Here is a 13,871-nt window from a genome sequence, read left to right as displayed (position 1 = left end):
GGGAAATTGAAAGTTAGTGGATGTTTTCTGTGCACATCTAAATCAAGCCATATAAAAAACATTTATATAGTGTATTTTTTACACGAGTAATTCGTTTTTCATATAATTTTACATGATTTTTTGTAGTTAATTAATTGAAGCAACAAAAACAAACTGAGGAGCCTCTTGGGAGCTAAAATAGCCGGATCTTTTTACTGAGCCGAACTAAAAGAACCCGATCTCTGAAAAGAGCCGGAATTCCAATCACTAGTGTACGTATGTTATTTCCGGGTTGAATGAACGCAGACTCGTCTGGATGCCGCTGAAAAAAATATCATTTGACTGTAAAGTGTCCTTGAGAGGAGTTTATTAATAAAATGTATTATTATTGTTATAAATAAATAGGACCTGTTGACGTTTTTGCGGTGGGGGGTCTGAAAATAAAGCTCTGGAAAGCTTTTCTGATAAGTGGAAGAAACTTGTAATGCTTTCAAGGATGTCCAATCACACGCCGGGACGCTAATGACGTCATGGTCATTTTCAGCCTATCAGGAAGCACCACGATGGTAGAAAAATTGCCGACGCGGCGTCGTCCGCCTGCCACAAGTCCCACCGCCATTAGAACGACACACGACGGGAGCTCGTGTGTGTTTATTTTCACTTTGGTATTTATTTAGATTCGAGGAGGGGGAAGGGTGGTCGAAAATCGACGATACCGTGCAAACATGGTGATGGTAACGGCAACGAGCGGGGGAGCCCAGAAATTGCTCCTGATCTCCGGGAAACAGAGCGCCGCCGGCGGCGGTGGCTCGACGGCGAGCTTCGGCCGCCCCATCTCGGTGGTCCTGCCGCCCTCCCCCGGCCAAGCGTCGTCGGACTCCGAATCGAGCAGTTCGGCGGGGCAACCGGTGCGCAAAAGGCAGCGGCTCACACATCTGAGCCCCGAGGAAAAAGCGCTGAGAAGGTTCGCCTTTGAAAATATTCGCTTGGATTGATGAAGTCAATCGTGTGTTCTCCTTCGTCAACTGCTACAAAGTCACCTAAACGTCACCTGGCGCCGACGTTTACTCAAGCGTAATAAACATGTCCCGCTTTTATGTTACATGTTAAATTATGTTTTTTTCTCATTTTTACTTTCATTTAAAGTCACTTTTGTATGTGTATAAACTGTCGTTAGTTGTTTTATCTTGTTTTTTTTTTTTAACGTAATCGCCATTTGTGTCGGTTATTCGTCAAGCTAACGACGCTGAAAGAATGGAAAAGTACTGTATTCGCCCCCCCCCTAAGATGGCGGCCGCTGCCCACAATGCTTGTGTGAAATGGACTTTAAAACCATGTTATCTGACTCGAGTTGGACCCGCCCGGCAGGATTTTGGATGTGCTTGCGTGGCAGCAACATGGCCGGCAGCAGCATTGTGGAAAGAATGGCCTTCATTTATTTGCCTTCCTCCTCCTTCTCCTCCTCCCCCTTCACAGGAAACTGAAAAACCGAGTAGCAGCCCAGACCGCCAGGGACAGAAAAAAAGCCAAAATGGGCGAACTGGAGCAACAGGTCTTGGAATTGGAACTGGAGGTATTTTTTTATGAATTCTCGCCATGTCAAATCAATTAAGCGGCTTGAACGTTTGGGTGGTGTTTCCCCAGTCCCAAGTAGTGATGGGAATTCCGGCTCTTTTCAGAGAGCCGATTCTTTTGGCTCGGCTCAGCAAAAAGATCCGGCTCTTATGGCTCCTCAGTTTGCTTGTTTTGTTGCTTAATAATAATAATAATCCATTTCAAAACTCAATGTCACTTGACAGTCACTGGATTGGTTTTTCCATGGGTGAGCAGCGGCAGCCACATGCGTCACCGTTCACTCAACCTGGATGTAACTCAAATAAATAGCTAGCTAACAGATAGCAAGTAGATAGCCAGCTAGACAGTTAGCTAACTACCTAGATAGCCATATAGGCAATAAATAGCAAAGTGATGACAGGGAAAGGAAGAAGTAGAAAAACAATACAGGAGCTGCTGGAAGGGCACCCACTCTTGCGGCGCCATTTTGAAGTCAAAATATCAACAACAAAACAAATATGACAACAGAAAAACAGACAGTCATTCAATCTTAAGCACTTTCTGCAGTTCGGGATGAAACAGCAGAGGATCAAAGCCTCCTTTTCACCAGTGGATAAATGGACATCATGGTGGAAATGTGCACGTCTGTTTCGAGCTAAATGTTGAAAGCAAACATGAAGCTGTAGCGTCCATTGACCAAAAGAGATTGTCTCACATCACCTGTCCCATGGACTGTAAATCCGCTTCAATTCCAAGCAGCAGCTTTGCGCTGACTACATGACGCACAACAACACAGAGACAAAAGATAAACACAAAAGCAACCATTTCCTGTAAAATGATGTGAAAAACGAATTACTCGTGTAAAAAATACACTATCAAATATTTGTATTTATATGTGCAGAGTTGGGACGAATTTGCTTTTCATATTAATGATTCTATTATACCAACTAGTAAAAAATGTAATAATTGAATCATAACAGCATATTTTCTATATTTTTACTATATTTATTCTTTTGTGTTAGATTTTATTACATTTCTGATTTTTTTAAATCTATCATTTATGATGTTATTTTATATTTTGTCTATATGTATTATCTATTATGTTACTTCCGGGTTGAGTGAACGCTGGCACGTGTGGCTGCCGCTGCTCACCCGCAGAAAAACTTATCCGGTGACTGTAAAGTGTCCTTGAGAGTTTTGAAAGGTGCTTAGAAATGAAATGTATTATTATTATAATGTGATAGCATTTGACTACCCTCAACCCCTTTTCATTGCTGCATGTGCCTGTAATTCTCCCCTCCCCCCTCTACCACGGATATCGACCAATCACGTGCGGCTTTAACCTAAGACTGGGGGCGGGGGAATAGAGGACAAAAAAAGTCGTCTCACATTTCCGGCGCCTTCGTTCACTTCAGAGAGCCGGCTCTAAGAACCGGCTCGTTCGCGAAGGACACATCACGAACAGGATAAACGTGTCTTGTGTGTGTGTGTGTGTGTGTGTGTGTGTGTGTGTGTGTGTGTGTGTGTGTGTGTGTGTGTGTGTGTGTGCCCAGAACAAAAAGCTTCACATCGAGAACCGCCTCCTGCGGGAAAAAAACAACGGGCTGCTGACTGAAAACGACGAACTCAAGCTACGACATCGGCTGTACACCGTCGACACAAAGGATAAGGTGCGACTCTCTTATTTTTTTGGGGGGGTCTCGGCCCCTGAGCAGCTTGAAAAACAAAATTTGACCCCTGACCTTCTCCCCGGTTCAGGTGTTGGTGTCAAACGGGAAAGAAGCAGGTTTGGGACTCGGGTCTTCTGAGTCCGCAGCACTCAGGCTACGTGTGCCTCTGCAGCAGGTGCAGACCCAGCAGTCCCCAAACTTGAACACTTCCCAATGGATACGGATGGTCCTGACACTGCAGACAATGAGGTAGGCGCGCACAACCCCTCCCCTCCTCCAAAGAAATAACACTACACTACACTACTACACTACATTTCATTTCTAAGCGCCTTTCAAAACTTTCACGGTCACTTTACAGTCACAGGATAAGTTTTTTTTCTGTGTAATAGTTAAATAATAGCTAGCTAGCTAGCTAATAGATAACTTGTAGCTCGCTAGCTAGTTAGATAGCAAATAGAAAGCTTGCTAGGTAGCCAGCAACGGTGACCCCGTTCAACCGGGAATAACTCAAATAGATCAAGTTAGCTAGCTAGAAAATAGCTAGCTAGCTATTTAGACAGCTAATAGATAGCTAGGTAGGTAGCCAGCAACTGACACCTGACCCCGTTCAACCGGGAATAACTCAAATAGATCAAGTTAGCTAACTCACTAATAGCTAGCTAGCTATTTAGATGGCTAATAGATAGCAAATAGATAGCTAGCGAGGTAGCCAGCAACGGTGACCCCGTTCAACCGGGAATAACTCAAATAGATCAAGTTAGCTAGCTAGAAAATAGCTAGCTAGCTATTTAGACGGCTAATAGATAGCTAGCTAGGTAGCCAGCAACTGTGACCCCGTTCAACCGGGAATAACTCAAATAGATCGAGTTAGCTAACTCACTAATAGCTAGCTAGCTATTTAGATGGCTAATAGATAGCTAGCTAGGTAGCCAGCAACTGTGACACCTGACCCCGTTCAACCGGGAATAACTCAAATAGATCAAGTTAGCTAACTCACTAATAGCTAGCTAGCTATTTAGATGGCTAATAGATAGCTAGAAAATAGTTAGCTAGCTATTTAGACGGCTAATAGATAGCTAGCTAGGTAGCCAGCAACTGTGACCCCGTTCAACCGGGAATAACTCAAATAGATCGAGTTAGCTAACTCGCTAATAGCTAGCTAGCTATTTAGATGGCTAATAGATAGCTAGCTAGGTAGCCAGCAACTGTGACACCTGACCCCGTTCAACCGGGAATAACTCAAATAGACCAAGTTAGCTAACTTGCTAATAGCTAGCTAGCTATTTAGATGGCTAATAGATAGCAAATAGATAGCTAGCTAGGTAGCCAGCAACGGTGACTCCGTTAAACCGGGAATAACTCAAATAGATCAAGTTAGCTAGCTAGAAAATAGCTAGCTAGCTATTTAGATGGCTAATAGATAGCTAGCTAGGTAGCCAGCAACTGTGACCCCTGACCCCGTTCAACCGGGAATAACTCAAATAGATCAAGTTAGCTAACTCGCTAATAGCTAGCTAGCTATTTAGATGGCTAATAGATAGCTAGCTATGTAGCCAGCAACGGTGACCCCGTTAAACCGGGAACAACTCAAATAGATCAAGTTAGCTTGCTAGCTAATAGCGAATAAATAGCTAATAGATTGCCAGACATCTTACAGTCAGCTAATAGCTAGCTAGCTAATGGATAGCAAATATAGATACGTACTGTAAACAGACGCAACAGAGAATCTGGTCATTTTTCAAAATAAAACACGTTTTAGATCGCAATAGATATCACGCGCAAGTAGTGCAAGTTCCGGTTCTGGTCCACGGACCGGTGTTTGGGCACCTAAAGGGCCGATACTAGATAGTACTGAACCCCCTCCCTCCCCACAGTCTGATCTGCTGCTGGGCATTCTGGACATCCTTGACCCGGAGCTTTTCCTCAAGTCGTGCGAGGGCCCGCTGGTGCTGCCGCTCTGCCTTGGCGGCGCGGGGGGGCCCCCGTACCTGCCGCCCCACCTGCGCCTGTGGGGCCCCCATCAATTAAGCTGGAGACCCTTAATGGACTGATCCAACTGGACCACATCTACACCAAGCCGGCAGAGGACGGCCAAGACGGCCAGCTGGCTTTCCTTCCCGTCCGCGAGGTGGTGGTGGGGGACGAAGAGGACGAGGAGGACGTCTGCGTGAAAGACGAGCCGGAGGAAGTGGTCATCCCCAGACGGATGGACCGCCTGCTCTGTGCCTCGTCGTCCTCCTCGTCCTCGCCCTCCCTGCCGGCGGACGGCCACAGCGACTCGGGATACGAGGGCCCCCCGTCCCCCTTCAGCGACATGTCGTCCCCGCTGTGCTCCCGCGGCCCCTGGGACGACGTCTTTGCCAACGAACTCTTCCCGCAGCTCATTAGCGTTTGAAGTCGAGCCCGAACGCCCCCATGTTACAAGCCGCCGCCCCATTTCCGCTTTTTACCGCCTGTGTGTGTGTGTGTGTGTGTGTGTGTGTGTGTTCACCGACCAATCCGAAGTACTGAAAAAATGGCGTCCGCTCTTTGATTGGGAATCCGTTTTGGGCGGGTCTCCTAGGGGGCGCAACGTCCATTTCCAACCCGGCGGGGGCTCCCTTTTCACTTGACAGCAGGTCTGTAGCGCTCGCCAAGCCGCAATGGCTGATGGGAAAATGGACTTTGCTTCAAAGTATTGAAAAACGGCGAGCTGGGGGAAGAAAATTGGGAGGGGGGAGGGGGGAAATCATTTAAATATGAAATAGTATTTATTTGTATCATCTGATTTTGCGTCGCTGTGTGTCCACGTCTTTGATCGCTTTCCTTGTGTCTTTTACTGCATAAAAAAAAACAACAAAAAACAACTGTCAGTCCTTTTTTTTGTCGTTACGGTTTCCTTTCGGCAAAAAGATCAATAAAAACACTTTATTATACAGTACAATTTATTTCTTTCATTACAATCCAAAAGGAAATTTAGTATACATAAAATAAGGTGTATTTTGTGTAGTTTTAAGTCTTATTTCATAGAAAATGAACCTGGGAACGGATTATTCTCATTTTAATGGTTTCTTATGGGAAATAAATATTTGGAAGATGAACTTTTTGCCTTACACACACTCTAGGAACCAATTAAGTTTGTGAGCTGAGGTATCACAGGATTAGTTCGGACTTTAGCACATATTACGATAAGTTTGATTTGCTTTGGTGGGCCGAATAAAATGAGGTGGCAGGGCCACATTTGGCCCCCGGGCCTCGTATTGGTCTAAAAGAAGAGCGTTTTTTTTTTTACTCACCAACAGCTGGACTTGACTTTGAGTGGCGCAGTGTCAACAGACTTGCGCAACTCATGTTGCATAAGTCACTTCTGGGAAGTGGCGTGGGGGGCGGAGCCTGTTGGGGATTGCGTAAGACACACCAGGCGCCACGTCAAGACGCTCCAGGCAGCCGCCATTTTGAAGTGGTATGGAAATGACAAAAAGCCAACCAATCAGAATGCAGATTTGCCTTTATTGTGAAAGGCAAGCGAGTCCACAAATGACTATTTTCCGCGAATGGTGTACTTTTCAAATGTTTCCATATACAGGTAATATTCAAGTTACGACCACCCGTACTTACGCACGGCAGCCCTCTTTTTTTTTTTTTTTTTAATTCTACACCTGACACCGCAACACGCAAGCAGCCGGCACTACAATTTTGGCCAGCCAGCATGTCACACACTCGCACAGCAATCTACTGTGTGACTACACAATACAGTAGTTATACAGTGCAGATACCGTCTCCTGTAGTACTGTACACTGCTTTTTTTTCCTTTGGTGTCCGCCAAGTATAACATTTATAAATGAACTGTATAGTAAACACTTTTGTATACATTACAGGTAGTTTTACAGTAATAAAAATTGATAATACGAAATATAAAATGACCTAAAAGTTATCAACTTTATAAATGAACTGTAAATAGTATCATAGTATTCAAGAGAAAACGTTGCTTCAAAACAATAGATTGACATCGTATACTACCCTGTGGTGTAAACGTCACGTCGGCCATTTTGAATGAATTTGAACTTACGACCGTTTTGTCGGAACGCAACCCGGTCGTAACTTGGATGCTACCTGTATAAGGCGCACCTTCAATGAATGAAAACGGGTTTCTGGATATAATCTATAAATAGATCAAAGTTTTTCAAATATAAGACGCTTCACATTATTTAAATTCTAAGCGCCTTTCAAAACTCTCAAGGTCACTTTACAGTCACGGGCTAAGTTTTTGTTGTGGGTGAGCAGCGGCAGCCACATGCACCAGCGTTCACTCAACCTGGAATAACTCAAATAGAAAGTTAGCTAGCTGGCTAATGGATAATTATTAGATAGCTATCTAGATAGATAGCTAATAGATAGCTAGCTAGGTAGCCAGCTAGACAGCTAGTTAGCAAATAGATCAAATAGATATGTAGCAAGGTAGGCGGCTAGATAGCGCTAGATAGCGAGATTAGCCAATAAATAATGAGTAGATAGCCAGCTAGAGAGCTAGCTAATAGATAGCAAATAGATAGCTAGATAGCAACAATAATGGGTTATTTGTTGATGAATGGATGATTTGTAACATCGCTACAACTGACACGAGAACGACGTTTAACCATGTGATATTTGTCCCTGCATTGCCATTGACAGGAGTGTTGCCCCTTCCAAGATGGCTGCCACACAGGGCCATGCTTTACAAACGTACTGTTTCAATGACACAATTGGGTGACGGTTCGATTCCTCCTCACAAATTATAAGGCGCTATGAAAAAGGTGAGGTGACGCACTACGTCTTCTACGTCTACGACCGCCGACAGTGTTTGCGAGAGCTGTTGTGGCTCAGTCTGACTTCACATAGAAGGCGCAGGGCAGATTGATGGGATATTTTAACCTTGCAGTCTACACTCTGCCTTTGAACTATCAATAAAGTTGAAACAAGTCCAAATTTCACTGTTTTCTATCTATTTTCGTCACTCTCTCTCTGTCGTCTGCCTGTCTCTTTAATGTTTAACCCCCACCCCACCACTGCTGCGTTCTTGACCAATCACGTGGCTTTAACCGACGACTGGGGGCGGGGAATAGAGGAGAAAACCAAGTCGGCTGCCATTTTCTTGTAAGACGAACGGGCTCGTTCACATCACTCATTGTGGTGGTCCGTGTGTATCCCAAAAAATAGTTTGTATGCCAAGGTAAAATTTTGATACATTTAACGTTGGTAACGTAACGCTGGCGTCACATTTGGGGGGGTTGTGGCCCCCGCCGTGCTTCCTCATATGCATCGCCAGCTGGATCCGCCCAGAGACTCGGTGACCGCAAACGGAGCAGCTCAGGGGTTTCTCCCCGTTGTCGGCGCCGCTCATGCGCGGCGACCAGTCGGGCGATTGGTCGTGGTCTTCGCTCTTGTAGGGGGCGCCGCTCAGCAGCACGCTGGAGTTCGCCTCCCCTCGTCGTCGTCGTCTTCTCGCTTGATGTGGACGGAGCTGCCTTCTGATTCTTCTGTGGAATACGAGCAAGCGGGTGGGGGAGAAGGGTCAGGGGTCAGTTACATAGTCTCAAGTCTGGAGGAGGGGGACAGGGGGGTCCAAAAATGGCGTCTTCTGATTAATACTGGCTTTGTAGCCTCCGTTTTAATAATAATAATCAGCATCATCATAATAATACCTTTCATTTATAAGCGCCTTTCAAAACTCTTTTTTTCCTGTGGGTGAGCAGCGGCAGCCACACGCGACAGCGTTCACTCAACCTGGAAGTAACTCAAAATAGATAAAAAGCTAGCTAGCTCGCCTAATAGATAGCCAGTAGCTCGCTAGTTAAATACCTAGCTAGCTAGATAGCTATATAGCTAATAGATAGCCAGCTAATAGATAGCAAATAGATCGCAAATAGCTAGCTAGCTAGGTAACTAGATAGCTGTATAGCTAAATAAATAAAAAGAAGTGAAGAGAGGAAAAAAGAAATAATAATAATAATAATAATAATAATTTCAAATAATTTCTAAGCGCCTTTCAAAACTCTCAAGGTCACTTTACAGTCACAAGATAAGGCTTTTCTGTGGGCGAGCAGCGGCAGCCACACGCGACAGCGTTCACTTAACCTGGAAGTAATTCAAAAAGATAAAAAGCTAGCTAGCTCGCCTAATAGATAGCCAATAGCTCATTAGTTAAATAGCAAGCTATATAGCTAATATATAGTCAGCTAGCTAGCCAGCCAGCCAGCTCAATAGCTAGCTAGCTAGCTAGCTATCCAGCTAATAGATAGCAAATACAGGTAAGATGCGACGTACCGTTCGGAACAAATGGCCGTAAGTCAAAATGGTGGTAAGTCGAAATCCATTCAAAATGTTGAATAAAACTCGGAGGCTAAATGACTCGCAAACCCCCTAGCTAGCAAGCTCGGTAGCTAGCTTAGTAGCTAGCTCGCTGAATAGCTAAATAAATAAAAAGAAGTGTAGCGAGGAAAAAAGAAATAATAATAACTCATGTAATATGGAAATCAGCACACACTGCCACTTTTAGCTCACCTAAATAAAGCTCTGATGCTTTAGTTGGCTTTTTATGACTTTTTCCGGCAGAAGCTTAAAGGTTTTAAAGGTGTTTTTACAGCAGCTCTTATAGTTTTTGTTTTTCTACTTTCTTCCTTGGAAATTGGAAATGTCCCCATTGCGAGAAGAATAAATATTCAGATTCTATCGTTTCTTCATTAACATCGACATCCTCAAACGTTTTGATGAATGGGAGGTGGGGGCAAGTGGGGGCATTTTATTTCCTCCAATGGGCGCGCCGCCATTTGCCGGCGACTGAAAATGACATCACGGTGCCGACTGTCATGTCATTGTCACACAATGTCAAAGTCGGACAGTTTTTATTTTCCAAAAAGTCAAAATATTGATTTATTTTCTGCTATTGTTTATTTTTTTTGCATATTTATTGTTTTTTTTCCAGCGTAAAATGATCAATATTTTATGAAGATTTTTTTGCATTCCAATAATTTGCAACATCATTTTATGTTTTAGGTTTTGATGGCGACTCACCTTCCCCTTCGCGGTCCGTCCAGCTCCTCAAAGGTTCTCCAATGTCGCCGCACGGCGGGTCCATCAGGCGCTCTCCTTGCTGTCCGGCGCCATGGCGACGGCGTCGTGGTCTTTTGGTCTCTATCATCATCCTGTGTTGCGACTCGCGGGGTTCTTGTTGGCTTTTCATGGCCGCCGCTTCCTGTTTAACTGGCAGGGGCGTCGTGTGCTCCAAAATGGCGGGACCCCCCCTGCGGCTGAAGGGGGGCGACTTGTTGTGCTTGGTCACCCATTAGCGGCTGCGCGACAACTACAGGACACCAGCAAAAAAAATAATAAAAAAAAAAAATGGGAGCATCGGGGAAATTAAAAAAAGGGGCCATATTCTCAAATGGAACGTTTTGTCCCATCCACATTCGCGCAACAAATGAATGAATAGCTACTTTTCAAATAGCTAAAAAGCTAAAAGGAAGCTAAAAATAACGACTGCTATTGTGATTGACGCATTTGATTGATTTGAGTGCAGATGTGGTTTGTTAATTAGTGGAGTACTTTTGCTATGATGGGAGCGGAAAAGACCCCATCACAGGCTAGTGTTAAGCCCAAGAGGACACAAAAGAAAATGACAAAGAAGATCATCAAAAAACACCAACAAGGTGTGCATTTGTTTGACTTAACGTCCCAGTACCAGTATGCTAAGTCGCTACGTGTGGCTAAGGGTGTTTGTGCGTTGTCTAAGCAACGGTCTCGGCAATAGAACAGGTTGAAAAACTTCTGTTGATTTGGATGAAGAAAAAGCAGCTAGCAGGGGACAGTGTAAGTGAGGGTATTATCGCAGAGAAAGCAAGGCAACTTCACTCAGATATCATCAAGAGGCAACGACATCAACGACCGTCACAAAGGTCAATAAAACAACTTCATTATCTAGTACAGTTTATTTCTTGAATTACAATACAATAGCACATTTATTATACATGAAATAAGGTCTATTTTGTTTAGTTTTAAGGCTTATTTCTGAGAAAACTATGTTTTATGGAGACCTGGGAACGGATTATTCTCATTTGAATGGTTTCTTATGGGAAATACATATTTGGCAGAGGAACTTTTCACCTTATACACACTTTCTGGGAACCAATTCAGTCCGTAAACTGAGGTGTCACTGTATTGACATGCTTGATTTGCTTTCGAATAAAATGATGTGGCGGGCCACGTTCGGCCCGCAGGCCGCGACTTGGATTATATGAAAAATGTGGCCTTCAATGTCATCATGTGAACATTTGCATCACATTTCTGAGACGCTTTGGAATTCATTTTGTTGCCTCGTAGACATTTGATGACATTTATTTCAGGTTCACTTCAGACTTGGATTATTTTTGTGAAGTTCGTGATGGTTTTTGGTGGGATTTTATGATGACGTATTACATGTTTCCCTCCATGCTGGTTCTTGAAATACATCGGCTTACGAACTTAATTGGTTCCCAGACAGAGTGTGTAAGGCGAAAAGTGTGTATCCCAAAAATTTATTTCCCATAGGAAACCATTCAAATGAAAATAGTCCGTTCCCAGGTCCCGATAAAACATCATTTTCTACGAAATAAGCTGTAAAACTACACAAAATCTACCTTATTTTATGTATAATAAATGCGCTATGGTATTATAATAAAAGAAATAAAGTGTACTATATAATAAAGTGGTTTTATTGACCTTTGTGATGGTCGTTGATGGCTTGATGGAATGGAGTGGCCGCTTTCATCAGCATTAAACACCTGATGAGGAACGTAACCTTCTTCTTTCACCATCTTGAAGAAGGATCCCTTGTAGGTTCTTTCTCTGCCATAATTGTATCTAGTTCCTCATCAATTGTATTCTGTTTAGCTGGGTTGATAGCTTTTTGCATCAAGTGTACAGATGGCCTGTGCGGGTTGTTTGTGGAGCCTGATTGATGGGATATTTTAACCTTGCAGTCTCAGTGCATCAAAGTTGAAACTCTCTCACTGTCTGCCATGACGAATGACACCATGAATCCCTGTACGAAGTTGAAACGAGTCCAAATTTCACTGTTTTCCATCCATTTTCTCACTCTCTCTGTTGTCTGCCTGTCTCTTTAACGTTTAACCCCACCCCCCTTCACTGCTGCCTTCTTGACCAATCACGTGGCTTTAACCGAAGACTGGGGGCGGGGAATACAGGACAAAAACAGTCGGCTGCCATTTTGTTAGTTTTGTGGTAGCATATATATTTTCTCCTACAAACTACCAAGTTTCAAGCAAAAAGAAGCATTAGCATATATATTTCTAAAGCTGGCAATTTTCTTTGCTAGTATTCAGTGATAGCCATTTTGGATTTCTGACGAAAATCTCCCTGCATTCAATCGTTGATGTTTGCTCATTTATATTTTTAACCTTTCTTGTGTTTAACATTCTTGTTTTGAATTTCAAAAGCTTTCCAATGGTATCTTACTCGTTAACATATGCCAAAAATTAAGAAAGTTATGATCTTTTAAACTGTAATAAAGAACTCGGTCACATATTTTCATTGTTTTAACTGGCAGAAAATCCCCCCATATTTCGAAAATTAAAAATAGCTTTCAATCTATTTACTTCCGGGTTGAGTGAACGGTGGCGCGAGTGGCTACAGCTGCTCACCCACAGAAAAAAAACTTATCCTGTGACTGTAAAGTGACCTTGAGAGTTTTGAAAGGCGCTTACAAATGAAATGGATTATTATTATTATTATTATTATTATTATTATTATTAAATCGCCAACAACAAGGCGGGAGTATTTGAACTCACCTCGGATGTGCAGCGCCGGTTGCGTCTTGGAAAAAGCCTCCAGTTGCTGCCGTTGCCGCTCGCTTTCTTCTCTCGCTCGACGAAGTTGCTCCTCGTACGACGCCATCGTACTTTGGAACAGGACGAAAATGTCGTCGGCGGCCGCCATCAGTCGCTCCCTCACCAAATCTTTCAACATTTTAACGATTGATGAAGACCTCGTCGTCAATTTGAATTTCGATAGCTTCTCTTTCTTCTTCTTCTGTGGTGGTTCCACAATCGTCGCGCGGGGATGACGTTTTAACACGGCCGCCATCTTGAGACGGTATTGACGACGGTTGAAGAGGGAGCGGCCATAATTCAGATTATATGTGTCAAAGTCAAAACCCGGAATGTAAATTAAAACATAAAGTTAGTTTGTGAGTTGCGTCAAAACCTTTGTTGTTGGGTGAAAAAAGTGCATCTTTTAAACAAAAAAATAGATATACATATTTATATGAACTCATTCATGAATTTATTTGGGAATTGAAAATGGCGGAAGTGTAACACCACGAACTCAAATATAAAATGATCATTGGCACAGTAACATTCAAATAAAGTAAAATTACTCAGCATTTGATGTCAATGCTCTGATCTTACAATAATAATAATAAGCGTCTTTCAAAACTCTCAAGGTTACTTTACACTCACAGGATAAATTTTGCAGTGGGTGGGCAGCGGGAGCCACACGCGCTAGCGTTCACACAACCTGGAAGTGACTCAAATAGATAGAAAGGTAGCTAGCTAATATCTGATAATAATAAAAAATAATACATTTCATTAAATTAAATTAAAATAATACATTTCATTTAGAAGCGTGTTTCAAAACTCTCAAGTTCACTTTACAGTC

General features: G+C 43.2%; 1 protein-coding gene and 1 long non-coding RNA gene across 2 annotated transcripts; one reads left to right on the top strand and one right to left on the bottom strand.

Annotated features, from left to right (window-relative positions):
* Window positions 1-568: 568 nt before the first annotated feature.
* Window positions 569-6,126, top strand: xbp1 (X-box binding protein 1). The gene is given in 7 exon segments (XM_088995300.1): window positions 569-943; window positions 1,456-1,552; window positions 3,087-3,203; window positions 3,292-3,366; window positions 3,369-3,452; window positions 5,078-5,170; window positions 5,173-6,126. Coding segments are annotated over 7 exon segments (1,131 nt in total). The 5' UTR covers window positions 569-704; the 3' UTR covers window positions 5,599-6,126.
* A 1,768-nt stretch (window positions 6,127-7,894) lies between these two features.
* Window positions 7,895-10,404, bottom strand: LOC148899775 (uncharacterized). Its single transcript, XR_016114821.1, has 2 exons — window positions 10,233-10,404; window positions 7,895-8,698 (listed from the first exon to the last, which is right to left on the bottom strand). It is a non-coding gene; the product is annotated as an uncharacterized LOC148899775 (long non-coding RNA).
* Between the last annotated feature and the right edge of the window lie 3,467 nt (window positions 10,405-13,871).

Source organism: Hippocampus bargibanti, linkage group LG04 (assembly GCF_051943395.1).
Source record: "Hippocampus bargibanti isolate YZ-2025 linkage group LG04, ASM5194339v1, whole genome shotgun sequence".
Lineage (NCBI taxonomy): Eukaryota > Metazoa > Chordata > Actinopteri > Syngnathiformes > Syngnathidae > Hippocampus > Hippocampus bargibanti.
This window is presented reverse-complemented; position numbering and strand designations above follow the sequence as displayed.